Source organism: Epinephelus fuscoguttatus, unplaced genomic scaffold (genome assembly GCF_011397635.1).
Source record: "Epinephelus fuscoguttatus unplaced genomic scaffold, E.fuscoguttatus.final_Chr_v1 AP022699.1".
NCBI lineage: Eukaryota > Metazoa > Chordata > Actinopteri > Perciformes > Serranidae > Epinephelus > Epinephelus fuscoguttatus.
The window spans coordinates 434459-461233 of NW_026057521.1; the positions used below are offsets into that span (position 1 = coordinate 434459).

Sequence of the window (26775 nt, forward strand, 5' to 3'; positions counted from 1 at the left end):
TCACATGTACTTGAATTTTGACCTATGACCACCAAAATCTAATCACTTCATCGTTAAATCCATGTGGATGTTTGTGCCAAATTTAAAGAAATTCTCTTAAGGCATTCTTGAGACAGTTACAACAATGCCAGACAAGGTCACAGTGACCTTGACTTTTGACCACCAAAATCTAATCAGTTCATCTTTGGGTCCAAGTGGACATTTGTGACAAATTTCCTTTGAGGCGTTCTTGAGATAACATGTTCAGGATGGCACGGAAGGAAGGACAACCCAGAAATAATAACGCCCCTGCACCAGCAATAGCTGTGGCCGGAAAACAAAAAAATAAATAAAGACAGACTAAATAAATAAGGTCATTCTATTGCATACTGGTTTTCAAGCAACATTTATATCTTGTTGGTCAAGCCTTTTTATAAAGAGATTTAGCAATTTTCTCAACCTAACACATGCACACAAAACAGATCACTAAATCAAAGTACTGAGAGATGTCAATGTATTTGTACCATCATACTGTCTGCAGAGACAAGGGGAGGGAGGGAAAATGTGGTGTAGCATCCCTACACTATAGTACAACATATTTTGGTTATGTAACTGGGCATTACATCTCTCCTTGGCTTGGATGTTGATATACATTGTGATGGGATAGACAAAGCAGCATCAACACCTAATCCAATACTATTAAAAAAAAAGCCCTGCAATTAATGCCACCATTGTGAAACTTCCAATGGACAGTCAACAAAATTTAAAAACTATAAGCTTCACAAAGGCAGGATTTATTGCAGGGTTGGTTAACTGAACTGTTTTAGATCACACAGGTGTGCGATAGTATCCACTTTTTGAACACTGTATAGATGATACATTTTCTATGTGAGACATATTTACAGTGAGATCATAGAGATAAGAGCAGAAGCTTCAGAAAGATCACATAAAAGCACAGACAAGGTGGGCTGTGAAACAATAAAAATATCAGACAAAAACAATCAGTGGATTGCCCAGATCTTCCAAATCAAGATGGTGGGGGGAACATTTTTAAAAGTCTCCTATCAGGCAGAGGACTGCAGCGCTGCTGTTTCCCTGTCATCCCTCTCTTCCTCATCCATTTTACGTCCATGTTTCCGGAAGTATTTGTAGCGCTGAACGTACAGCTTTACGAGGTTGCTGACTTTGACAGGGTTGATTTCCCCAGTGCGGCTGTGGCAGATCTGAGACATTGACATAGTGTGATTAAATAGGCTGTTTCAATCCAGAGACTTTCGTTTTTATTTTGTTTATGTATATATATAGTAGGAATATATACTACTGCTGCTTTATTAGCTATGGCTTGTTTTGAAGCATTACCCAAAAAGCATATAGTAAACCTGAGTCTATTGTGAACTACATTAAGTGAGATATGCACTAAGATACACACACTAATTTAACTAGTCGGTGTTTTGCTATGCTACTGTACATGTGTCCCTTGATGTGTGTGCTGAGGCTGACCTTGTGCACTGCTTTCCTGAGGATGTCTTTGTATTCATCCTTGTTGATGTCTTTTCGCTGATAGTAAGGTTTGATGGCGAGCTTCACCTCCTCCACTGCCCGCTCCTGGGTGTGCAGCTTTTTCAGGTACTGGGCAATTCAGGTAACAGACATGTTAAATTCATAACAACAACAACAACAACAACAACAATAATAATAATAATAATAATGATGATGATGATGATGGGGTTGCTATTCTTAATATTCACAAAGCCATCTTTATAGTCTAACAACTGCAACAAAGTACAGACAGTTTGGATGAATGAAACGGCCTCAACAACTTTCTAATTCTAATCTCACCTGTTCATTTTACACACAGTAGCTATTTTCAGTAGCACCACTAGTTGGTGGAGTTGTCACATAATACAGGAAGGAATTAATAACTTCTAAAGCAGATCATTTTAACCTATATGATCTCAAATCAAGGATTATTTTTCCAGGGCATCGGTAGCTCAGTGGATAGTGCTGGTGCCCCATACACAGAGGCATTGCCTCGCTGCAGCAAGGGGCCGCGGGCTCGACTCCAGCCTGCGGCCCCTTGTTGCGTGTCATCCCCCCACTCTCTCTCCCTCCATTTCATGCTGTCCTGTCCAATAAAGGCAAAATGGCCAAAAAGATAATCTTAGAAAAATAAATAAATAAAATAAAGGATTATTTGAAATGCACAACTCAGACAGTCCCTTTTGATCCTAAAGATTTAAGAGGGCCATTTTAGTTGAGGACTAGCCCTGACTGTAAAAGTGACACCTTTCATTTACCCTGTATGAGAAAATGTAAGAACAATCATGGTAATCAGGGGTGGACTTTATCATTAAGCCCCCAACTAAACGGGTTCAAACATTTATAGATCTATGATGATGTTTAGATAAAAAAAATATTGAATTAAGTGACTTGTTCCTCAAAATAAATTACAAAAGGCAGATGGTACCAATATCCGCTAATACACAGACATTGCTGATAGTTTTTTGCAGTTTTTTAGGCAGCTGCTATAGCAGTAGTATAGGTCAGCTTGATTAATTTGTATTTAGGGCTGGGTGATATGGACAAATATTCATACTTCGGTATTTTCAGCCAGAATGACGACACACAATATATATCTCGGTATTTTCTCCAAAATGGGCTACATGTTCATTTGCATGTCAAAGCCACAGTTGAGATGTCACAAGCACTCTGATAAAACCGACTGTGATCAAATAATGCAAAGACAGGGATTTTTTCCCTGTTTGAGAATATACAACTGCATAACATGTAAGTGAAAAATTATATAAAATAAATAACAGGCCAGGAAGGTCACAAGCTAACAAGTAGCCCTACCTGGAGGGAGTGTGAATGGAAATGCAGAATGAGATTGTTCAAGACCCCTCTTATGTTAGCAAGATACAGTAACACCTCTGAATTATGCTGGAGACAATGTGGAAAAATTGGTGACCACACCCATATTACTGGGATTGTCCCAAATTGGAGAAATATTGGAAAGACATCCAGGTGGAGATTAAGCAAATCATGGGGGTAGATCTACCTCTAGGGCCAGCATTCTTTATACTGGGAGACATAAAAAGATACAGACACTAAAAACACTAAAAATAAGATACAGACACTAAAAACCAATAGGTTTTGCTTTGGGTGTTGCTGTTGATTGCAAAAAAATTATCACTGTAATGTGGAGAAATGTAAAACCACCAAGTGTCCAACAACAGAGGGAAAGATGAAGGAGTATATATTTGATGGAAAGCATTACGGCCAAGCTCCAACGGAGGACTGATGTTTTCAATAGTAAATGGACACCAGTTATACAACGGTTCCCAAGACTGACTAAGGACACAGCTTCTACATAACCCTGGGGGAGAGGAATTTGGTTGATATCCACATGCAAGTTAAGTTATAAATACAGATGTGTTTGTGGTGATACTGCAACACTTATCTCTTTTTCTGTAAGACCATCCCATGTCTACGCTCCAGAGTTCCCTAACAGACATAAAAGTAGGTTTGATTTGTACCAAACTTTCTGTGGATCATCATGGGATGGAGTGTCACAAAAGTTATCAAAGACTTTTTGATATGTCATTGCATTTTGATGATATTGACTAATGAACTTTAGACGGGGCGTAGCTCAGCACATAAATGGCTTTTACCACTTGTGGGATACAAATCAACCTACAGGGAAATGATGGAAGAAGCCCTACTGGTGCTGCTAAAAGTACAGGAGAAGCTGGAGGCCAGAATCACTGATCAAGAGGGCCGCTCCCACAGGGACAACATAAGACTCCACGGCGTAGCGGAGAGAGTGGAGATTTCCCTGTCGATGGCCACTTTTGTGGAAAACTTGCTCAGGGAGAAATTGTAGATTCCTGTCACGACTGAATTTATTATTGAAAGAGCACACTGATCCCTGGGTCCAAAACCACCTCCAGAGACCATCCCAAGATCCATAGTGGTCAAATTCGCGAGTTGTAAAACCAAAGAGGACGTCTTAAAGTTAGCCTGGCATAAAAGGGGGTTCACCCATCAAGAAAGAAAAGTGATATTGGATCACGATTATGCTCCTGAAGTACTCAAGAAGCACCGGGAATACACGGAGGCTAAGACAGTACTGGGGGAGAATAAACTGCGCTTTTTAAACACCGTTCCTGGCCAAACTGAAAGTATTTTATGAAAACAAAACATTTGTCTATAACTCGGCAGCTGAGGCCACTAGACATGGCGAGATGAGGACTCCAGGTGACCGTTTATAAACCCCCCGCAAGCTGGCCAGACAAGATCAAAACTCTAATGTGGAACAGCGTCCAGGCATCAAAAAACGGGGTGAATCCTGCAGAAACTTTGCAGATGAGGTATAAAAAGAAAATGGAGGCCTTAAAAAAAGACTAATCTTAACGTTTGGACATGCATTACTTTAAGACTGGAGTTTCACCACACCGAGTTAAAATTCGTTCTGACTTTTGTTTTGAAAACCTCTAAAGGGTTAAAAATTTCACAAACTCTGTTGTGGTGAAAAAGACATTTATGAAACTGCATGCAGATGTTTCCCCAGACACTTGATGAAGATACTGCCACTTAAGGGTCACTGTTGGGGCTTAAGTGAGTGACTATATGCATAGACATAACGGAGCAACAGGGGAGGGCTCTCCTCAACCTGAACGGGGCAGAGAAAATCCCTCCAAGCCATCATTCCATCACGGCTCGGTAAGGGTCACAAAGAAGACCCCAACAGAAGGAGTTGTACTTTTCATATTCATATCACTTTATTGTTTCATTGTTAACTGTTCTGTTCTTTTTTTGTTCAGTGTACACAAGAGTAGCAAAAGGGGTTAAGATATGGATAAAAATGTCTTTGAAATTCAGGATTGAATGGAGGAACATGTACCAGTCAGAATAGTAACATATAATGTAAAAGGTGTCCTAAATCCCATTAAGAGGAGCAAAATCTTACAGAAAATGAAAACAATAAGGCAGAAATTATGTATTTACAAGAAACCCACTCCACAGAACAAGAACACTTTAAACTCAAAAGACAGGGCTTTAATCAGGTCTTCTCCTCCACGTATAGATCAGGGCGCAGAAGAGGTGTAGTGACACTGATATCTGCAAAAATTGCATTTGAAAAACTTTCTGAATTTAAAGACAAAGAGGACAGATATAATATGGTTATTGGAAGACTAGAAGGAACGGAGGTCACCCTGCTAAATGTTTATGCACCTCCAGCCACTAAATGGTCATTTTATAAAACAGATATTTGACTTAATGATAACCCGGGCCCAAGGATTAATAATATGTGGGGGGGCTTCAATTTAAGGCTAAATCCAGTGAAGGATGCTTCAGGAAGTGGTCGCAATCTAAACAATCCGCTAAGCAGTTAAGTGAGAGGGCTGTTAAAGGAATGGGAATTTGTGATGTGTGGAGGGAGCTTAATCTGACTACTAGGGATTATACTTTTTTCTCAATGCCTCACTCATTTTATTCTAGGTTAGACTATTTTTTTTATGTACAACAAAGACATCTGTAGAACAAGAAATTGTAAGATTGGAGTGATGGATCTATATTAGATCATAGCCCTGTTTACATGGACTTGGACATTAGAAATAAAATTAACACTTTTTCTTGGATATTGAATTCTAATATACTTAAAGGGCCAACAAAGCAACAGTTGGAGAATGAAATTCTGAAAATTTGAAAGAAAACGACAATGGGGAGGTTTCCCCAACCATACTTTGGGATGCCTGTAAAGCTGTGATCGGAGTAGGGCTGTCAAAATTGCTCAAAAATGATGTTCGAATATTCCTTCTAAAAATAACTCATAGGTACAAACCATTCGAATTTTTTTTTTTTTCGCATTATGTCCACAAGAGAGCAAAGTAATACAAGGAAACATACTTGTATATGTATTAATACAAGGAAACATAACTACTTGTAGGTATTTTTATTTCAACATAAACATCTTTGAAAACATTTACATACCTACACATTAAAACACATAAAACAATTATCTATAACATTACGTTATAAACGACCACGGACCTCTCACTCGCCGAGAATTTCGGTGTGCTGCGCTTCGCAGCACTTCCGCAGGCGCCATGGCCTTATGCAGCGCGTTCAGTGCAGCGACCCAGGCCAATGCCCACTCGCAAAGAGGACAGTTGCGGTGATGTTTTTTTTTTCTCCACAATCAAATATCAATTTTCAAATTTGAATTTAAAATATTCGTTGACAGCCCTAGATCGGAGGTAAAATTGTAGCAAAATTGGCACTTCAAAAGAAGAACTTAGACAAGAAAAATTACATTAAAACTAGAACTGAATAATCTGGAAAGAAAAAACAAAGACAAAACTAATCTTGATACGACCCAAAAAATTAAAGAAATAAAAAATCAAATAAATGATCTACACTCTCTACAGATTCAAAAGAAACTGGTATTCATGAAACAAAGATATTATGAAAATGGTAGTAAATCAACCAAATTCTAGGCCTAAAACTAAAAAAGCAACAAACAGTGAGTGATATATAAAATTAAAGACTCAAGTACTAAACAGTTAAAATATAAAATCCAGGAAATCCAGAGCTGTTTCAAGAAGTACTATAGAAATCTCTATTCCAAAAAGACTTGTAAAGGAAACCTACTGACAGACACCCTCCTTAATTCATTATGTTCCTTAATCTTCCTGTTATCTTGGACGTCACTACGTCACACGATGAGCTACACGTTTTGTTACTTGCTCACGCATCCCATTACCCTGGAAAAGGCGCATTCTGTATAAACAAAAGTAGGTAGGCAGCATTTTGCTGCACTCCCTGATTTGTTTTTATACTGCCAATGCTCAAAGAAGACTGATTGGGCTTTCCTGCAAATTTGCACAATTCCTGTTTAAAAAGGGCTACAGATAAGTCCAATAATGAAATTTTTTGCCGATAATTAGATCCAATTATAAATAGACAACACTGCCTTGATTTCGCTCATTTTCAGACCGTTTGTTTGCCCTGCTGCTGCTGCCTGCTGTTGTTGTGCGCATTAAGTCATTGTTATGTGTATTAAGTGGAAGGTTTGTTTGTTTGTTTTGTGTGTGTGTCTCTCTCTCATCTTTTCCTGCAGGTGGGAATTAGAAGATTGGCTGCCACTTGTGAGCTCCAGAAGAGGGAAGTATTAGCTCACACTCTGGCCAGTTAATCAATCAGAGATGGAGAAAACCCTTTTAAAGCCTCTCTAGCTCCTTGTTTGTGCTCTCTCTTGCTTTGCATACTAGGAAGGTTTGTGGTGGGGAGGTAGGGCTGAGGTAAGGCTGGGGTACCCTGTACATTCTGCACACACATAGAAAGTAATTGTTACTCCACTAGGTTATGGGTTGATGCCACCGCTGTAATTTTGTGTTCAGTCACTTTTGTAGTTCAGTCACTTTTGTAGTTATCTACTGTAATTTTGTGTTCAGTCACTTTTGTAGTTATCTACTGTAATTTTGTGTTCAGTCACTTTTGTAGTTATCTACAAAAGTGACTGAACACAAAATTACAGCGGTGGCATCAACCCATAACCTAGTGGTAGTCAAGCCTTTTGTTTTCTTTTCCTTTCTACACAGAAAGAGCTGAGCTAGGCCGTATTTTGTTGTTCTTTGTTTCATTTGTTTGGCACAACCCCCACAGTTCCTACTTCCCCCACATTTCAAAGCCTTCATTTGTTCACTTATTTAATCAAAGAAGATAAATAAATCCTTTTTTTTTGACTGCCACACATCCGCCTTGAGCTCGTCTTTATTGGTTGTCAGTGTTATTGTTTCTGTTTGCTTTCTTGTAAAGAGAAACGTAACAACTGGGGGCTTGTCTGGGATATCTTCCTGTTTTTCCTTCTGACAATCAATAGGAAGTTACTCATGGTGTTTGTTTGGCATGTGATTGACAATGAGTTTGCAAGACTTTGTTGACAATCCCTCCTTTGAAAAGATTGATGTGTGTCGCAAGGATGATTTATTGTGTATTGCAGCACACTTTGACATTCCTGTTCAAAAGTATGGTCTTAAAAAAGAAATCAAGAAACAGGTTCTAGAAAAGTTGGTTGATATAAATGTCCTTATTCCTGCCCAGCCCTGAGGTTTCAGCTAATGATGTCCCTTCTACTACAGCAGGTGTTTCGTCTCAAAGTATAGAGGAGGCAGCCACACTAGTCACACCTCCTGCAGAACAGGCTGGGAGAACTGCTCCTGCTACTCTACCTCGTTTTGACCTTTTCTCTCCTCCACAGTCTGGGGTTCAGTCTGGATTCTAAGCTCAGGGTTTGCTTAACTCGCCTTCAGCTGGAGGCCCAGGAAAAGAAGTTGGTGCGTAAAGCAGAGTATGATCTCCGCCTACAGGTACGAAAGTTAGAAATTGAAGCTGAGAAAGAAGTAAAACTAAATCAACTTGAGGTTGAAGCTCTGAAACTCTCTTCCGGTCACTCGTTAAACATGTCTGACAGGTCCACATCTTTTCAAACAGTATCCAGTAAACAAGGTTTTGATGTGAGTAAAAATATTTCTTTGGTGCCGGCATTTCGAGAGGCAGAAGTTGATTCATATTTCAGTGCTTTTGAACGAATGGCTTCAGCACTCGACTGGCCAAGAGACATGTGGCCTATCCTCCTCCAATGCAAGCTGATAGGTAAAGCACAAGAGGTAGTGTCTGCCCTTTCCTTAGAAGACAGTATGCAATATGGGAGGAGGCCATTTTGCGTGCTTATGAGCTCGTTCCTGAGGCCTATAGACAAAAGTTTAAGAACCACAGGAAATCTAATGGTCAGACTTTTGTTGAGTTTCCCCAGGAAAAGGGCATCCTCTTTGATAAGTGGTGTGCTGCTAATGATGTCAAAAACAATTTTGAGTCACTTCGTCAGCTTGTTCTATTGGAAGACTTTAAAGACTCTTTGCCAGAGAAAGTGGTAATGTTTCTGAATGAACACAAAGTGTCTTCATTATCCAAGGCTGCTGTCCTTGCAGATGAGTTTGTGTTAACCCATGTGTTTGTATCTTCCCCTTGATCTGACAGAACCTGTTTCACGTCCCGCAAGGCTTGATTCTGGCCATTTGGCCCCTGAAAAGGCCAAAGGACCCCCGTCACCTCCACAAGAGATCCGTGAGTGTTTCTATTGTCACAAAAGAGGTCATGTCATTGCCGACTGTCTGTCATTGAAACGAAAACAGCAGTTACCCTCAACTCCTCAGCAAAAGGAAGTAAGTTTGATTAAAACACTTGTTACTGAACAGTCTGAGAGCGGTGATGACAGGTGGGGACGGGGGGTATTGATGTGAAATTATGACAACTTAAAACTGAATGTTTTTATAAATACACTATTTGTTCACTGCACAACTATATACATAACTGTAGCCTAATCTAATGGCACAGTTTGCAGCCTGGTTGAGAGCACTTCATTTTTCTTGATTTTTTTGAAAAAGAGCTCTAAGGCTCTGTCGTATGAGGTGGCCCATTGATGCTGCCTGTTCCTCAGGTCTGTCCTCACCTACACATAAAAACAATTAAAAGTGTGTCGAATAGTGTTGATCCTGAATGTGCTCTTACACTGACCAGGTTGTCTGGAGGGGGGGCGTGGTAAACAATTAGCCGGTGTCGCAAATTAATAAATGGCCCCCCCCTTGACAACGCCACTGGCCGTGCACATGTGAGTTGTTGACGGTGGTTGATGTGTGTGTCGGCTTCATCGAGTGTACCAAGTGCAGCACAATGCTGGTATATGACAACAAAAAGATGGGGACCTCAACACTTCAGAGGCACATGACAAAAGCTTGCCATGCAAAGAAAGACGAGTGTCAGCCTTCAATGTCAACGTTCGTATCCTTAAAAAAATGTTGGGTTTAAACCAGGTTTGGGCTCATAATTACAGTTAGAGGGACGGGACGGGCCTGCCGGACTCATTTAAGCCATTTTCCATCCATATCACACAAAGTGATGAGAAGTTAAGTTTCACCGAGTTTAAAACAAAGCTAAGGAGCTATGAGAGCACGGAAAAGTTCAATGCCGTTTGCTCAGATGATGACAGCGTGATGAAAGTGACAGGAAGAGATAGCAGGAATGTTAAAGGGCCAGTGTGTAAAATGGGTTGAAAACCGTTGAAAACAGTGACATCAGTGGTCAAATTCTAGATTGCAGGGCTCACTCACTCACCCCTCCCGTCGGTGACGGTGGCCTCGTAGGGACAAAAAGCCTTGCGCAGACACAAGTTTTTCAGGAGTAGGTCTATCTAGCAACGAGGTGAATATTTATTTAGAAATCTAAACCATGTTACGATATTGTAATGAATTACTCACGAGCAGGAGACCAAAGTAGCGTTCAGGAAAAAGGCCCGTTTATTTGAGCACTCCAAAAACTCCGGTAACACTCCAGGGGATAGCACGTAAAAGACTCTGTCCCAAATTCTGACTCTTCTAGCGTAACACACACACTTCATACACACATACTCGTTTACAGTACCCAGCGGGGCAGCCCTCCCCTCTCTGCTTAAGCCCGCACACTGACTGACAGCATAGCCCGTAAACAAAACTCAGCTGTTTATTTAGTCTAGCAATATCTCCGGACTATAGTAGCTGCAATGGTCGACTCTGAACGCAATTTTGAAGGGTTTCTTGTAGCGGACACAGATCCAGAGCCATACCTGTTTGAGCCGGAGCATACAGATGAGGAACTCCATGTGTTGGATGATGAGCAGGCGAGAAGAGAGGCTGAATCCTCTGCTCCCATTTTGCTGCACAGAATGGGATTCGGTGCTACCATCGTTGGGGAGATATATCATCAGGAGGAAAGGCGCGGCAGAGAGTGCATCACAAGGAGTGAAGTTGCGTCTTCTTTTCCGCGCAGATGACGGTTCGGGTTCATTCTCTCCTGTTGTGTGGTAAGTGTGGTCCATTTGCAAACCTTAAAACTAAAAAAACCTTTCACTACTCTCTATCGACAAACTACTAACACTCTGCTGTTTCCTCCTCCTTCTTCCTTCCTTCCGCTGTCTTCGTTGGTTTATTTATACACGCAAAACGCGTTCTCTGGCTGGCTGGATTGTCTGCTGCGGCACAAGATGGCAACCTCTGTAAAGCATATATATATACAGTACAGGCCAAAAGTTTGGACACACCTTCTCATTCAATGCGTTTTCTTTATTTTCATGACTGTTTACATTGTAGATTCTCACTGAAGGCATCAAAACTATGAATGAACACATGTGGAGTTATGTACTTAACAAAAAAAGGTGAAATAACTGAAAATATGTTTTATATTCTAGTTTCTTCAAAATAGCCACCCTTTGCTCTGATTACTGCTTTGCACACTCTTGGCATTCTCTCCATGAGCTTCAAGAGGTAGTCACCTGAAATGGTTTCCACTTCACAGGTGTGCCTTATCAGGGTTAATTAGTGGAATTTCTTGCTTTATCAATGGGGTTGGGACCATCAATTGTGTTGTGCAGAAGTCAGGCTAATACACAGCCGACAGCCCTATTGGACAACTGTTAAAATTCATATTATGGCAAGAACCAATCAGCTAACTAAAGAAAAACGAGTGGCTATCATTACTTTAAAAAATGAAGGTCAGTCAGTCCGGAAAATTGCAAAAACTTTAAATGCGTCCCCAAGTGGAGTCGCAAAAACCATCAAGCGCTACAACGAAACTGGCACACATGAGGACCGACCCAGGAAAGGAAGACCAAGAGTCACCTCTGCTTCTGAGGATAAGTCCATCCGAGTCACCAGCCTCAGAAATCGCAAGTTAACAGCAGCTCAGATCAGAGACCAGATGAATGCCACACAGAGTTCTAGCAGCAGATCCATCTCTAGAACAACTGTTCAGAGGAGACTGCGCAAATCAGGCCTTCATGGTCAAATAGCTGCTAGGAAACCACTGCTAAGGAGAGGCAACAAGCAGAAGAGATTTGCTTGGGCCAAGAAACACAAGGAATGGACATTAGACCAGTGGAAATCTGTGCTTTGGTCCGATGAGTCCAAATTTGAGATCTTTGGTTCCAACTGCCGTGTCTTTGTGAGACGCAGAAAAGGTGAACGGATGGATTTCACATGCCTGGTTCCCACTGTGAAGCATGGAGGAGGAGGTGTGATGGTGTGGGGGTGTTTTGCTGGTGACACTGTTGGGGATTTATTCAAAATTGAAGGCACACTGAACCAGCATGGCTACCACAGCATCCTGCAGCGACATGCCATCCCATCCGGTTTGCGTTTAGTTGGACGATCATTTATTTTTCAACAGGACAGTGACCCCAAACACACCTCCAGGCTGTGTAAGGGCTATTTGACCAAGAAGGAGAGTGATGGAGTGCTGCGGCAGATGACCTGGCCTCCACAGTCACCGGACCTGAACCCAATCAAGATGGTTTGGGGTGAGCTGGACCGCAGAGTGAAGGCAAAGAGGCCAACAAGTGCTAAACACCTCTGGGAACTCCTTCAAGACTGTTGGAAAACATTTCAGGTGACTACCTCTTGAAGCTCATGGAGAGAATGCCAAGAGTGTGCAAAGCAGTAATCAGAGCAAAGGGTGGCTATTTTGAAGAAACTAGAATATAAAACATGTTTTCAGTTATTTCACCTTTTTTTGTTAAGTACATAACTCCACATGTGTTCATTCATAGTTTTGATGCCTTCAGTGAGAATCTACAATGTAAACAGTCATGAAAATAAAGAAAACGCATTGAATGAGAAGGTGTGTCCAAACTTTTGGCCTGTACTGTACATATATATATATATATATATATATATATATATATATATATATTAATATAGATAGATATATAGATAGATAGATATTAATATATACAGTGGTGGAAAAAAGTTTTTGGACACCCTTAAAATTTTACACATTCTCAAACACTATCATGAAATATTTGTGGAAAAATCTTTTTTGTGTTTCAAAAGGTGTGGCTGCATTAGACAGATACAAACAAATACAAATTATATTTTTTTGTTTATTGTTTACAAGAAAAACTAACAAAACTAAATTCTTGACAGTTTCAATATGTCAGTTCTCAACATTGTCGGTATCAAAGTCAACAAATAACAGAGAATGTGTTCAAAACTGAACAAAAAATAAATAAACCATCACATCATCAAATTAATATTTAGTAGTCCTGCCACTGGCACGTAGTAGAGCTCTAATCCTGGCTGGCATGTTCCCCACAAGCCTTTCACACTGTTGAGGGGTAATCTTGTCCCATTCTTCTTGAATTACTGCTTTTAATTCTTCTAAATTCTTTGGTTTATGCTTTGAAACAGACCTTTTGATAATCCACCACAGATTTTCAATGGGGCTCATGTCCGGGGATTGAGCTGGCCACTCTAAGACCTGGATACTGTGCTCCTGCAGCCAAGTTCTACTGGCCTTGGATGTGTGGCAAGGGGCATTATCTTGTTGAAACATCCAGTTTTTACCTCGACGGAACAGCGCACACGCAGAAGGGAGCATGTGGGTTTCGACAATGGTACAATACTTGGTAGAGTTCAATGTGCCATCACAGACAGTGAGATGACCAACACCAGCAGCACTCATGCATCCCCAAACCATGATACTGCCTCCACCATGCTTGACAGTAGGTACTGTACATGCTGGAGATAATGCTTCGCCTGGCCTTCTGCATACCCTCACATTAGTAGGAGGAAGATGAAGCTGGAAACTGGACTCATCTGACCACAAAATCTTCTTCCAGTTCCTGGCTGTCCAGTTCTTGTGTGCCTGGGCCCAACAACGCCGGGCTAACCTCTGTCTCTCATTGATCAGGGGCTTCTTGATAGCCGTGTAGGACCTTAAGCCATGATCTAAAAGTTGGCCACGTACAGTGCGGGTGGAACACTGGACACCAGTTTGGTTTGACCACTGCTGCTGAAGCTCCTGTGATGTCATTCGACGGTTTTGCCTGCACATGTGGATCAGGATGCGGTCATTTCTTGCTAAAGAAACCCTTGGACGCCCAGATCTTGGTTTGTCTTCCAAGCTGTTGGTTCGTCTATATTTCTGCAGAGTGTGTCCAACTGCTGAAGGACTGCATCTGCACTTCCTGGCTATCTGGTGGCAGCTGTACCCTTCCTGGCTGAGAATCTTTACCTTCAGGCGTGTTTCCTGCGTTAGGTTCCTTGTTTTAGCCATTTTTGTGTCTGAAGAACTTTCAAATGTGCTGGCTTGATGTAGACACAAAGCTTGGCAACAAAAATTGTGTCTTTTAATAAAAAGAACGAGCTTCATCACTGGTACCAAAATGACCCAATACTCAAAATTTCTTATGTATTTTTATGGAACCAATCAATTTTAAGTTTTTAATGGCTTTTTTAGGATTTATTTAGTATTTTGGCTGTGACTGTACTAAAAGAAATTGCACTTGAAGACCTAATAGTGATTCTTAATGCAATATTTCACAAATGCATGGGGTGTCCAAAAACTTTTTTCCACCACTGTATATATTAGGGCATTAACAGAAAAATTGATTTGTCGACGTGTCAACGTCAGTGGCACAAGTCATCCCCCCCCCCCCCCCCCGTGTGCTTGTGTACGGAATGAAATCGCTGCCTCTGATTGGCTTACGCTGATACTTTATCCTTGACTTAACCAACAGTCATAGTCACTTCATAAAAAGGGTGGTAATGTTACTTGACGCGCAAAGGGGAAATTAACACAAGACCACAACAAGACAAGAGACATGGCTGCAGAGAATGTAGAAGGTGGTAGGCCTGAGAAAACGCCTTAAGACCCAAACATACTCGGGCGGAACATACGCGGAACAGACTCCGCGGAGGTCTGCGCAGACTCAAAGTGGACGTCCGCAAGCCCTGTGCGCGCAAAGCTCAGATTTTACGACCGCGCGGACTCCGCTCCGCGCACCAGTGACTGCTCGGCATATATTTTTCACACCGCAGGGATTTTTCACGGACATTTTTACAGGAAACTACAACGCTTGAGTATGTTCGGGTCTTGAGAGTGACAGACACACATCACGTGAGATACTTTCCTCCGCCAATGTGATCTGTCAATGTGATGACGTCATCAAATGACTTGTTGACTCGACTGAGACTTTATTGACAGATAAGGTGACCTGAAAAAAATCAAAGTCATTAATGCCCTAATATATATATCATTCATACAATATACTTTACATTGTTTTAACATCTGAAAGAAAAAGAAAAAAAAACAGCATTCTGAAGGTGTGGCAGCTTTTATTTTGCCGTGGTGGTGCACCACGATCAATTACATGTAGAGGAAACCCTGGACACTGCTGGTGACAGCCAAGAATCTCCTGAGATTTTTCCTGCTTGTGCAGTCACAAGGGCTCAGACAAAGAAATATGGACCTGACCTGTCTGACTCTTTCCTCTTTGCAGACCAGTCGGCTGATGCTGAAACTCCAGAGTCTAAGGATCAGTCAATGTTTCAACCTAACCGTGAGCCATCTGGTTTCTCAAGTACCAAGGCAGTGGAGCTGCCGGCCACAAGAGATGAGTTTATTGCAGCCCAGCAGAGTGATGAAACACTAAAAAACTGTTTATCTTCTGTTCTTAGTATTGAGGAGGCAAAGAGAAAGAAGGTGGCTTTCCTCATAGACCATGGATTGCTGATTTGCCATTGGAGCGGTGATGTCTTGGAAGGTGGGGACTGGAATGCGACCTACCAAGTTGTGGTCCCAACAGCATATCGTTCTCAGGTATTGTCTCTGGCTCATGACAATCCGTGGGCTGGACATCTGGGTGTCACGAAGACTTATGACAGAGTCCTTAGACATTTCTTCTGGCCAGGACTCAAGTCTGACGTGGTGCGCCATTGCCGCTCGTCTCATGTGTGTCAGGTAACTGGCAAACCAAACCAAGTGGTTCCTCCTGCCCCACTCTGTCCCATACCCGTGATGGGTGAACCATTTGAAAAAGTGATTGTTGACTGTGTGGGACCACTGCCAAAGACCAAATTTGGCAACCAGTTTCTTCTGACTGTTATGTGTGTTTCTACTAGGTTCCCAGAGGCTGTTCCGCTACGGAAGATCACAGCTCCGGTTGTCACGAAGGCACTTGTGAAATTTTTTCACAATGTTTGGTCTTCCTAAGGTGATTCAGACTGACCAGGGTACCAATTTCACATCCCGAGTGTTTTCCCAGGTATTGAAAACCTTAGGCATTAAGCATGTAACTTCAAGCCCATATCAACCTGAGAGTCAGGGGGCACTAGAAAGGTTTCATCAGACCATGAAGTCCATGCTCAGGAAACACTGTTTTGAGTCTCAAAAGGACTGGGATGATGCCGTGCCATTTGTTTGCTGCTCATGAAGCTGTACAGGAGTCACTCGGTTTTAGTCCTGCCGAACTGGTGTTTGGGCATGAGGTTCGTGGCCCCTTAAAACTTCTAAAAGAACAGCTTCTCTCTCCAGAAGGGAGGAAAGTCCATAACATCCCTGAGTATGTTACAAAACTCAGAGCTTGTCTTGAGAGCGCCTGCTCTTTAGCCGAAGACTCTCTATCCTCTTCTCAGGTAAAAATGAAGCAACACTATGACCAGAAAGCCATTGCCCACTCGTTTCAACCTGGTGACAAGGTTTTGATTCTTTCTCCTATCCCTGGGTCTGCTTTATCTGCAAAATTTTCTGGTCCCTATGTTGTGGAGAAGAAAGTCAGTGACACTAACTTTGTCATTCAGACACCTGACCGCAGATGGCAGAACAGAATGTGTCATGTGAACATGATGAAGTCATACTTCACACCAGAGGATGGAAGTGGAACGTCGGTAGTCCCAGAGGTAAAAGACGTTGTGTCACCAGTAGCTGTTTTCTCAACAGTGAGCTCCACTGAAGAGGATGGGCTGGTTATGCGTAATGCCACACCACAGAGGGTAAGACTGAAGAATTCTGAGCTGCTTTCTGATTTGTCCCACTTCTTGGCTCACCTTCCTGATGATCATCGTGGTGATGTTGAGAAACTAATTTCTGATTTCCCATGCTTGTTTAATGATATTCCCTCTCAAACTAATGTCATTACTCATGACATTGTCCTAACTAACCCAAGATCCATCAAACAGCATGCCTACCGGGTTAATCCTGTGAAGAGGGAGAGCATGAGGAAAGAGGTGGACTACCTTGTGGAACATGGATTTGCTGTGCCCAGCTCCAGTCCATGGAGCTCACCATGCCTCCTGGATGAGAAGTCAAATGGCAGTCCAAGATTCTGTACCAACTTTCGTAAGGTGAACTCTGTAACTGTCCCTGATGCACATCCTTTACCACTTATTGATGACTGTATTGATGAGATTGGTCCAGCAATGTATGTCAGCAAACTTGACATGCTAAAAGGATACTGGCAGGTTCCATTAACACCACATGCCTCTGAAATCTCAGCTTTTGTCACCCCGGACAGTTTTCTTCAGTACACAGTAATGCCCTTTGATCTGTGCAATGCGCCTGCTACATTTCAGAAACTAGTAAACAAAGTTTTGGGTAATGTTCCACACTGTAAGGCATATTTGGATGACATTGTTGTGTACTCTGATGACTGGGTTTCTCACATGGCTACCTTGAGGGACGTTTTCAAACATCTGGTTGATGCCTCACTAACTCTCAACCATCCTAAATGTAAATTTGGGAGAGGTTCTGTCTTGTATCTTGGTCAGCAGGTTGGTCAAGGCCAGGTGTGCCCTGCAGATGCAAAGATCACAGCAATTGCTGGGTTTCCTGTGCCAACCACCAGACGGGAGTTGCGACGGTTTCTTGGGATGGCTGGGTACTACCTCAGGTTCTGCAAAAACTTCTCTACTGTGGCAGCCCCACTGACTGCGCTAACCAGTCCGTTGAAGCCCTTTCATTGGTCTAGTGAGTGCCAACAGTCTTTTGACAATCTTAAGTGCCTTCTCAGTTGTAACCCTGTCTCGTCTGCTCCAAACTTTTCCTTGCCCTTTAAGCTCGAAGTTGATGCCAGTGCTGTTGGGGCTGGAGCTGTACTCCTGCAGGAGGATCTCCAGGGCATCGACCATCTTGTAGGTTACTTTTCAAGAAAGTTTGACAAACACCAACTCAGGTACTCGACGACTGAGAAAGAAACTCTTGCATTGTTGTATGCTTTGCAACATTTCGAGGTCTACCTTGTGTCCAATGTTAAACCTATAAAGGTTTTCACTGATCACAACCCTCTAGTGTTCTTTTCCAGGATGTACAATAATAACCATCGCTTAATGCGTTGGTCCTTGATTGTTCAGAACTACAACCTGGAGATTGTGCATAAAACGGGGTCTGAAAATGTTCTTGCCGACGCCTTGTCTCGTGCATTATAGTGACAAACAGGATTAGTTGATTGTCCAAACCTTTGGTTGGACTTGTATGGGTGGGGGTGTTACGTGTATAGAGTGGAAAGTTTGTTTGTTTGTTTTGTGTGTGTGTCTCTGTCTCCTCCTCTTTTCCTGCAGGTGGGAATTAGAAGATTGGCTGCCACCTGTGAGCTCCAGAAGAGTTAAGTATTGGCTCACACGCTGGCCAGTTAGCCAATCAGAGATGGAGGAAACCTTTTTCAAGCCTCTCTAGCTCCTTGTTTGTGCTCTCTCTTGCTTTGCATCCTAGAAAGGTTTGTGGTGGTGAGGTAGGACTGAGAAAGAGCTGAGCTAGGCCCTATTTTGTTGTTCTTTGTTTCATTTGTTTGGCACAACCCCCACAGTTCCTCCTATGGAAGCGAATTGTGACTAATATTTAAATTAAAATGTATTTGCAGAAATGCTTTTTCATTTTAAGATTGTGGCTGCATTATTTGACTCACAAATAAAATTAATCATCAATCATCCTATTTGCATTTTAATTTTCTTCTTCAAGACCGCTCATTCTTTTACTTAATTAAAATGAAAAAGAAAAAGTCATTTGAGATTTAATTTTCAAAATATGCCCCAGCAAATAGATACCAAAATTCAATTTGAAATGTAAAATTTGAAAATTAAAATGCATTTGCAGAAATGCTTTTTCATTTTAAGAATGTGGCTGCATTATTTCACTCATAAATAAAATTAATAATCAATCATCCTATTGCATTTGCATTTTCTTCTTCAAGACTGCACATTTTATGCCATAATCAAAAAGAAAACAAAGAAGACATTGCTATTTCATTTTCGTGGTCTGCCATGCAAAATAGTGACCATAATTCGAAAATGATTTGGCAATCTGGGCGACGCAGGAAAGTGACGTCAGGAGCGTCATGGTGCTACCCATCTAATACGGTAGGGGGTGGTGTGCACATTTGATATATGGATTCATCACAGATCATGGCACTCCCTGAGATTGTGCTTTCTAAACATCGTAATTTCCCAAAACTGAATAAATACCACACATAGCAACACAAAACTGCTTTGCTAGCTCAAACATGTTGTAACTAAGATATCTGCTGGAAAAAAATAATTTTTTCATGGACTGTTCATTGAGGATACGGAGTTAATACGTCCGCTGACTTGACAGTCATTTAAACTGGTAGCAGCTTATACTTGTACTTATAGCTTATACTTTGTAGACATCCGTGATTTCCAAAACTGAATAAATACCACACAGTCCAGCAACTTTTCCGGGGAAACCCTGTGATATTGACACGTTAAATAATTTTCATACATACAAAGCTGCCTAATATAATTTAGATCTGCCCTGTAAAAGTGTGTGTATAGCGCACTGAATGAGTGTTAGGTGTGAAGAGGACCTTACAAGTGAGCGCACTGTGTTTTCTTATGACAAGCAGTAATAACATCTTCGCACCAAACACTCATTCAGTGCGGTATACACACACTTTTACAGGGCAGATCTAAATTATATTAGCCTAAATATTTAAGATGATTACTTATGTATGCAATGATTAAATGATATTAAATATATATAGATAATATAGATAAACATACAGTCCAACAATTCCTTTGATCAATGGATATTTTTTTGCTTAACAATTTAATGCAGAACAGCAAGATGGCATGATGCAATTTAATTTCTATCATGATCAAGATCATGCTGAAAGCTGAATTAATAGTAGTGTAAATGTATCTATGAAACGTATACAAGTTTACAAGGGTCTTTGTTGACTGCAGCTTGTTAGCTATGGCCTCCAGGCTTATTACACACTGATGTCAATAGGTACTCCATATCATATCAGTTAATCTTAGCTGTGCATAATTTATTAATTTCACGAGCAGATTCAATATTCGACAACCATATTGTATGGGTTGGAATCAAACCAAGGCAGTATGTATGAAAATTATTTAACGTGTCAATGTCACGGGGTTTCCTCCGGAAAAGTTGCTGGACTATTATTTAGTTTTGGGAAATCACAGTGTCCACAGAGTATAAGCTCAAGCTGAGTGTATCGGCAATCCAACTACAAAAATGCCAGTTGAGGGAATCCGAAGCCATTTTTAACTCATGTTGGTGTGCAAACACGAGGTCCTCCATGGTACGCTTTGAACACTTTATTGACTTACAAAAACATTAAAAACACCTACAAAAAGCCGAGTGTAAAGAAGACTTAAAACGAGCTCGTGCAAAAGGACAAAAATAGTATGATTATAACGAAAACCCATTCACTCGACACACACACACAGACATGGTTGAAAAACTGTGTGGCCTCCCCTGATTCTCGTTCCATAACACTGATCAACTCCCCTATCTAACCTACATGTGACTGATCACCACCTACGCCCACAGCTGTGCAGGTAACCCGTAGCAATCCTAGTGCCTACTAACACTGAGAGACACGGCACCTGCTACCAGTTTAAATGACTGTCAAGTCAGCGGACGTATTAACTCCGTATCCTCAATGAACAGTCCATGAAAAAATTATTTTTTCCAGCAGATATTTTAGTTACAACATGATTGAGCTAGCAAAGCAGTTTTGTGTTGCTATGTGTGGTATTTATTCAGTTTTGGGAAATTACGATGTTTAGAAAGCACAATCTCAGGGAGCGCCATGATCTGTGATGCATCCATATATCAAATGTGCACACCGCCCCCTACTGTATTAGATGGGTAGCACCATGGTCAGCTGAAGAAGAGCGGCTCCTGACGTCACTCTCCTGCGTCGCTCAGATTGCCAAATCATTTTCGAATTATGGTCACTATTTTGCATGGCAGACCACGAAAATGAAATAGCAATGTCTTCTTTGTTTTCTTTTTGATTATGGCATAAAATGTGCAGTCTTGAAGAAGAAAATGCAAATGCAATAGGATGACTGATTATTAATTTTATTTATGAGTGAAATAATGCAGCCACATTCTTAAAATGAAAAAGCATTTCTGCAAATGCATTTTAATTTTCAAATTTTACATTTCAAATTGAATTTTGGTATCTATTTGCTGGGGCATATTTTGAAAATTAAATCTCAAATGACTTTTTCTTTTTCATTTTAATTAAGTAAAAGAATGAGCAGTCTTGAAGAAGAAAATTAAAATGCAAATAGGATGATTGATGATTAATTTTATTTATGAGTCAAATAATGCAGCCACAATCTTAAAATGAAAAAGCATTTCTGCAAATACATTTTAATTTAAATATTAGTCACGATTCGCTTCCATATCCTCCTTCCCCCACATTTCAAAGCCTTCATTTGTTGTTCACTTATTTGATCAAAGATAAATAAATCCTTTTTTTGATTGCCACACATCCACCTTGAGTTCTGGCTTTACTGATTGTCAGCGTTATTGTTTCTGTTTGCTTTCTTGTGAAGCGACAGTCATAATGATGCGCCACCTCAAACATAAACATGGCGCCGCCATCACCAGTGTGGGCATTTTTCACTGATTCTGAAAAAGACAATGCGATTACAGTATGCAATAAATGTTCAGCCAAAGTGCTGAGAGGGGGTAAAAAGTCTACCAGTTTCAACACATCCAACCTTATTAGCCACTTAAAGTTTCACTATCGAAACAACGGTATATGGAGAGAGTATGAGGATGCGAAGACTGCTGCGGCTAACACTGCACCGCCAGCCAGCAAGAAGGAGTCTAGAGTGTCAGGTCTTCTGCCTATTGATATGGCATTTGAAAAACAAAAGAAAGCCATTTTAGAGAGACGACCCACGGGCCAAGGCAATTAAGGGAAAAATCTCTGAGTTTATGGTGCTGGACGACCTGCCGTTCTCCGTAGTTCAAGACCCAGGATTTTGCCAGCATCTCAATTTGGAGCCGTGCTACAAACTTCCAAGCTGCCGCTTCTTTTGAGAAACTACTTGCCTGAACTATATAATGTACTCACAACACACATTCAAACGGTCATCCATAACAACGTACAGGACATAAGTCTAATCACCAACATTTGGACGAGTGATATACAGTGCCACCAGAAAGTATTCACACCCCTTCACTGTTTCCACATTTTACTATGTTACAGACTTATTCTAAAACTGATTTGAGTATAGTTTTCTTTAAAAAAATCTACATAAAATATCCCATAATGACAAAGTAAAAACATATTTTCAGACATTTGTGTAAATTTATAAAAAATGTAAACACTCAAACATAATAGGTACACAAGTATTCACACCCTTTGCTATGACACTCAAACTTAAGCTCAGGTGCATCTGATTTCCACTGATCATCCTTGAGATGCTTCTGCAACTTGAATGGACTCCACCTGAGGTAAATTCTGTTGATTGAACATGATTTGGAATGGCACACACATGTCTATATAAGGTCTCACAGTTGGCAGTGCATATCAGAGCAGAAACTAAGCAATGAAGTCCAAGGAATTGTCTGCAGACCTCCGAGACCGGATTGTGTCAAGGCACAAATCTGGGGAAGGATACAAAAGAATTTCAGCAGCATTGAAGGTCCCGAAAAGCACTGTGGTCTCGATTATTCGGAAATGGAATAAGTTTGGAACCACCAGGACCCTTCCTAGATCTGGCCGTCCGACCAAGCTGAGTAGCCGGGGAAGAAGGGCCTTGGTCAGAGAGGTGCACAAGAACCCTATGGTCACTAAGGCGGAGCTCCAGTGTTCCCTTGCAGAGATAGGAGAACCATCCCAAAGGCCAACCATTGCTAATGCACTCCACCAATCAGGTCTTTATGGTAGAGTGGCCAGACGGAAGCCACTTCTCACTAAAAGGCACATGGCAGCCCGCTTGGAGTTTGCCAAAAGGCACCTTAAGGATTCTCAGACCTGGAGAAACAAAATTCTCTGGTCTGATGAAACCAAAATAGAACTTTTTGGCCTGAACTGCAAGCGTCATATCTGGAGAAGAAGAGGCACTGCTCATCACCTGGCTAACACCATCCCTACTGTGAAGCATGGTGGTGGCAGCATCATGCTGTGGGGATGTTTTTCTGCTGCAGGAACTGGGTGACTAGTCCGATAGAGGGTAAGATGACAGCCGCCAAATATAGAGAGATTCTTCAAGAGAACTTGCTCCAGAGTGCTCTGGAACTCAGACTAGGGCGTCGATTCACCTTTCAACACGACAATGACCCGAAGCACACAGCCAAGATAACAAAGGAGTGGCTTCAGGAGCAGCCTGTGAATGTCCTTGAGTGGCCCAGCCAGAGCCCAGACTTGAATCCAATCGAACATCTCTGGAAAGAACGAAAAATGGCTGTCTACCGACGCTGTCCATCCAACCTGACTGAGCTTGAGAGGATCTGCAGAGAAGAATGGGAGAAAATGCCCCAAAACAGGTGTGCCAAGCTTGTAGAGACATACCCAAGAAGACTTGAGGCTGTGATTGCTGCCAAAGGTGCTTCAACAAAATATTAAGCCAAGGGTGTGAATACTTATGTACCTGTTATGTTTAAATGTTTACATTTTCAATAAATTTACACAAATGTCTGAAAATGTGTTTTTACTTTGTCATTATGGGATATTTTATGTAGATTTTTTAAAAGTAAACTATACTCAAATCAGTTTTAGAATAAGTCTGTAACATAACAAAATGTGGAAAAAGTGAAGGGGTGTGAATACTTTCTGGTGGCACTTTAAGTCCAGTCAGCATGCCGGACGGAAATTATAACATGATCAAAACAACACTGCATTCGCAGGAGTTTTCTGGAGTTGCACACAGCAGTAGCGATCTGTGAGGCATTTGAGGCTGTGTTTCGACAATGGAATATATCCAAGAAGATGGTGCACGTTGTCCTGAGGGACAATGGACGTAACATCATCAAGGCTATGGATGATTGTGGACTTGCGCATCTGGGCTGTATGGCGCACATGTTACAATTCGCCGTACATGCAGCTGTGATAAGCGAAAGGAGTGTAAGTGATTGTATTTCAATTGGGCGGAAAATAGTAGGTCATTTCAAGCACTCTCAGCTAGCTACCTCCCGTCTGGCTGAGTTACAGACAAGACTGGGTATGAAACCTGCACGGCTCCATCAAGACATGCCAATATGATGGAATAGTACATTTTATATGCTGAGGTGTCTGCTGTAGCAAAAGCAAGCGCTTGCAGCTTATGGAGCAGAATATGAATTGCTTGCAATTCTGAGTGCAAACCAGTGGACCCTAATTGAAAACATGTTGTCCATTCTCGATCCGTGTGAACAGCTGACCAAAGATATAAGCAAAGCTAAAGCCACAGCTGCAGAGTGAAAACTTTAAGATAAGATAAGATACAGATAAGATAAGAGAACACCCTGTTAGAGGCCGTTAAAAATCGTTTTGGTTACATTGATGCAGAGTCCCTGTATTATCTCGCAACATTCTTGGATCCGAGATATAAGGACCATTACTTCAGCCCTGCATCCAAACGAGAAGAAAGAGAACGGCTACAGGAGAAGCTGGAGAGCAGGCAGGAGGACCATGACGCACAGGGTAAGAGATTTTAAATATTTTGTCTGTCTAAAAAGTAAGGCCATTTATTAAATTTTGTGGGTGGTAAAAAAAAAACAGAACGTAAATGTAATTAGCGCATTACGTTGCTGTTAATAATGTGAAATGTGTGTTAGCAAAGGTAAGTGAAATTTTTTACCAGCCAGGCAGATATTTTACCAGCCAACCAAATAATAATAATTTAAAGGAAAAAAAGTCAAGTCACTTAATGCTGTCAGTGGATGAGACTGGGGGGTGGTGGTAGCGGGAACGGGAGCAGCAGCAACAGCAACATAAACCTCTGTCTCTTGGTCTTCGGTCGGTAAAATCTCAGCCTCAGCAGGTTCTTTTGCTTTAGTTTTTTGTTTTTTTTGCAGGAGGCTCCACAATACCTAGCCAGCATCGCCACATGATACTTTTTCTTACTTCTTCTTCTTCTACGGGGGTTCAGAGCATGGAGGTACATTAGGTTTGTTCGAGATGAGCCAGGCCTGCGCAGATTCGATCACTGGCGATCGGCGCACAATGCATGCTGGTTAGTTTTGTGTCCGACTTCATTCCGACTTGCTCTGACGTATTACAAAAATGGATGGCGATAAAACCGCGAGAGCGAGGCGGCCACAGTATTTAGAGTCAGGCACTGCAGTTGCTCTCCACTGACTGCACCGCCTGGCTCTCACCTGATCTAACAGCTGATTAGTTCAGATGTTGACTTAACAATATGACGTTTTAGATACACTTTTTATTTTTGTTGAATTTTAGAGATTAAGATTGTATTTGTCTGATTTGAAGGTTTATTCTGTGAACAGAAAACATGTTGTGTGACTGATGGTGAAATTTAGTTGTCAGAGACTAAATACATTTATCATAAACTATACAGAGTCTACTGTATGTTAACACTGGACTTTTTTAATTATTGAAGTATTTAGCATCACAGAGACTTGTGGTCAGTGGGATGTGAGGATTCTTAAAATAACATGTGTACAGATGTGAAGCCCTGACTGTATCTGACTGAGCCTTAATGAAAGCTGTTGTCTAGTATTTTTTTTCCTCTGAAAATATGAACCTTATAGTCAAACACAGTTTATTTAGCCTGTGTAGCTGAGGGGACAGGTCAAACAGGTTTTTGATGAGAAAAGAAACCGAATTGTATGCGAGAAGGGAGAGATGCTACTTTTGTCAAGAAAACTCTCCCCTTGCTCCGCCCACAATTAAGAAAGAAAGAAAAAACAGTAAATGAGAGATCCTTGTACAGGAACTAAACTAAAGTTAAGAGAAAAACTATTTGAAAATGTACTTTGTAAAGGTTCTTCCAGGGGTTAAAGTAAGAAAAAATTTTGTGCCTGAAATGTGGAGCACGGAAGATTTGTGTGCCTGAAATCCGAAATCTTTTCCGGAGCCGGGGGCTTGGTGTTGCGGTCACAAAATGAAGAAATAGAAATGTATGTGTTGCAAAGGAACGTGTTTATTATCAAAACGAACAAAAAGATTATAGCTTTAGTAGTTACTTTTCAGATTAAACTTTTCTAGCATAATGAGTTTATAAATAAAGATTAAACTTTCAGTGGTTACCAGACTTTTTGACTCTTTTTTTTGCCTTGGTGCTATTTATTTTTAGAAACTAAATCATTTAGGCTGTTTGCAAAATTGTATTGCGCTTGATGTGAATTAAACAGGCAGTTACGTCGAAATTTCACCTCTGGGCAAGCATGTCATCATTGAAATGGATCATATAATGTTGTGGTGGTGACTTTTTAACTTCAGCATAGAGGATTTTTATTGCAACTTTTGTTTCCGTCTGGTTCCTGTTACCTGACCTTCAAAATTACCGCTGGCTTACTGGAGCCTCTCCTGCTCCATCTGTGCTCTGTGTCTCAATGTGACATGATGTGAAAGCATGCACAGGCGTCAGTGTTAATTGGCTATCACTTGTGCCATGTAACCAATCAGAGGGGGCTGTAGGCGGGACATCGTTACAAAGCCCAGTGCAGTGGGGACTGCAGGCAGGGAGATGGCTG

General features: G+C 41.3%; 1 protein-coding gene across 2 annotated transcripts in view; it reads right to left on the reverse strand.

The window, feature by feature from the left end:
• Nucleotides 1-366: 366 nt before the first annotated feature.
• The window catches only part of scaf1 (SR-related CTD-associated factor 1), a 45531-nt gene continuing 19122 nt past the window's right edge, over nucleotides 367-26775 (reverse strand). For both annotated transcript variants that reach the window (XM_049570837.1, XM_049570836.1), the window contains exons 5-6: nucleotides 1480-1608; nucleotides 367-1202 (exon numbers count right to left, since the gene is read on the reverse strand). In XM_049570837.1, coding sequence (XP_049426794.1) covers nucleotides 1044-1202; nucleotides 1480-1608 — 288 coding nt within the window. In that variant the 3' untranslated portion in view covers nucleotides 367-1043. The remainder of the gene's footprint in view (nucleotides 1203-1479; nucleotides 1609-26775) is intronic.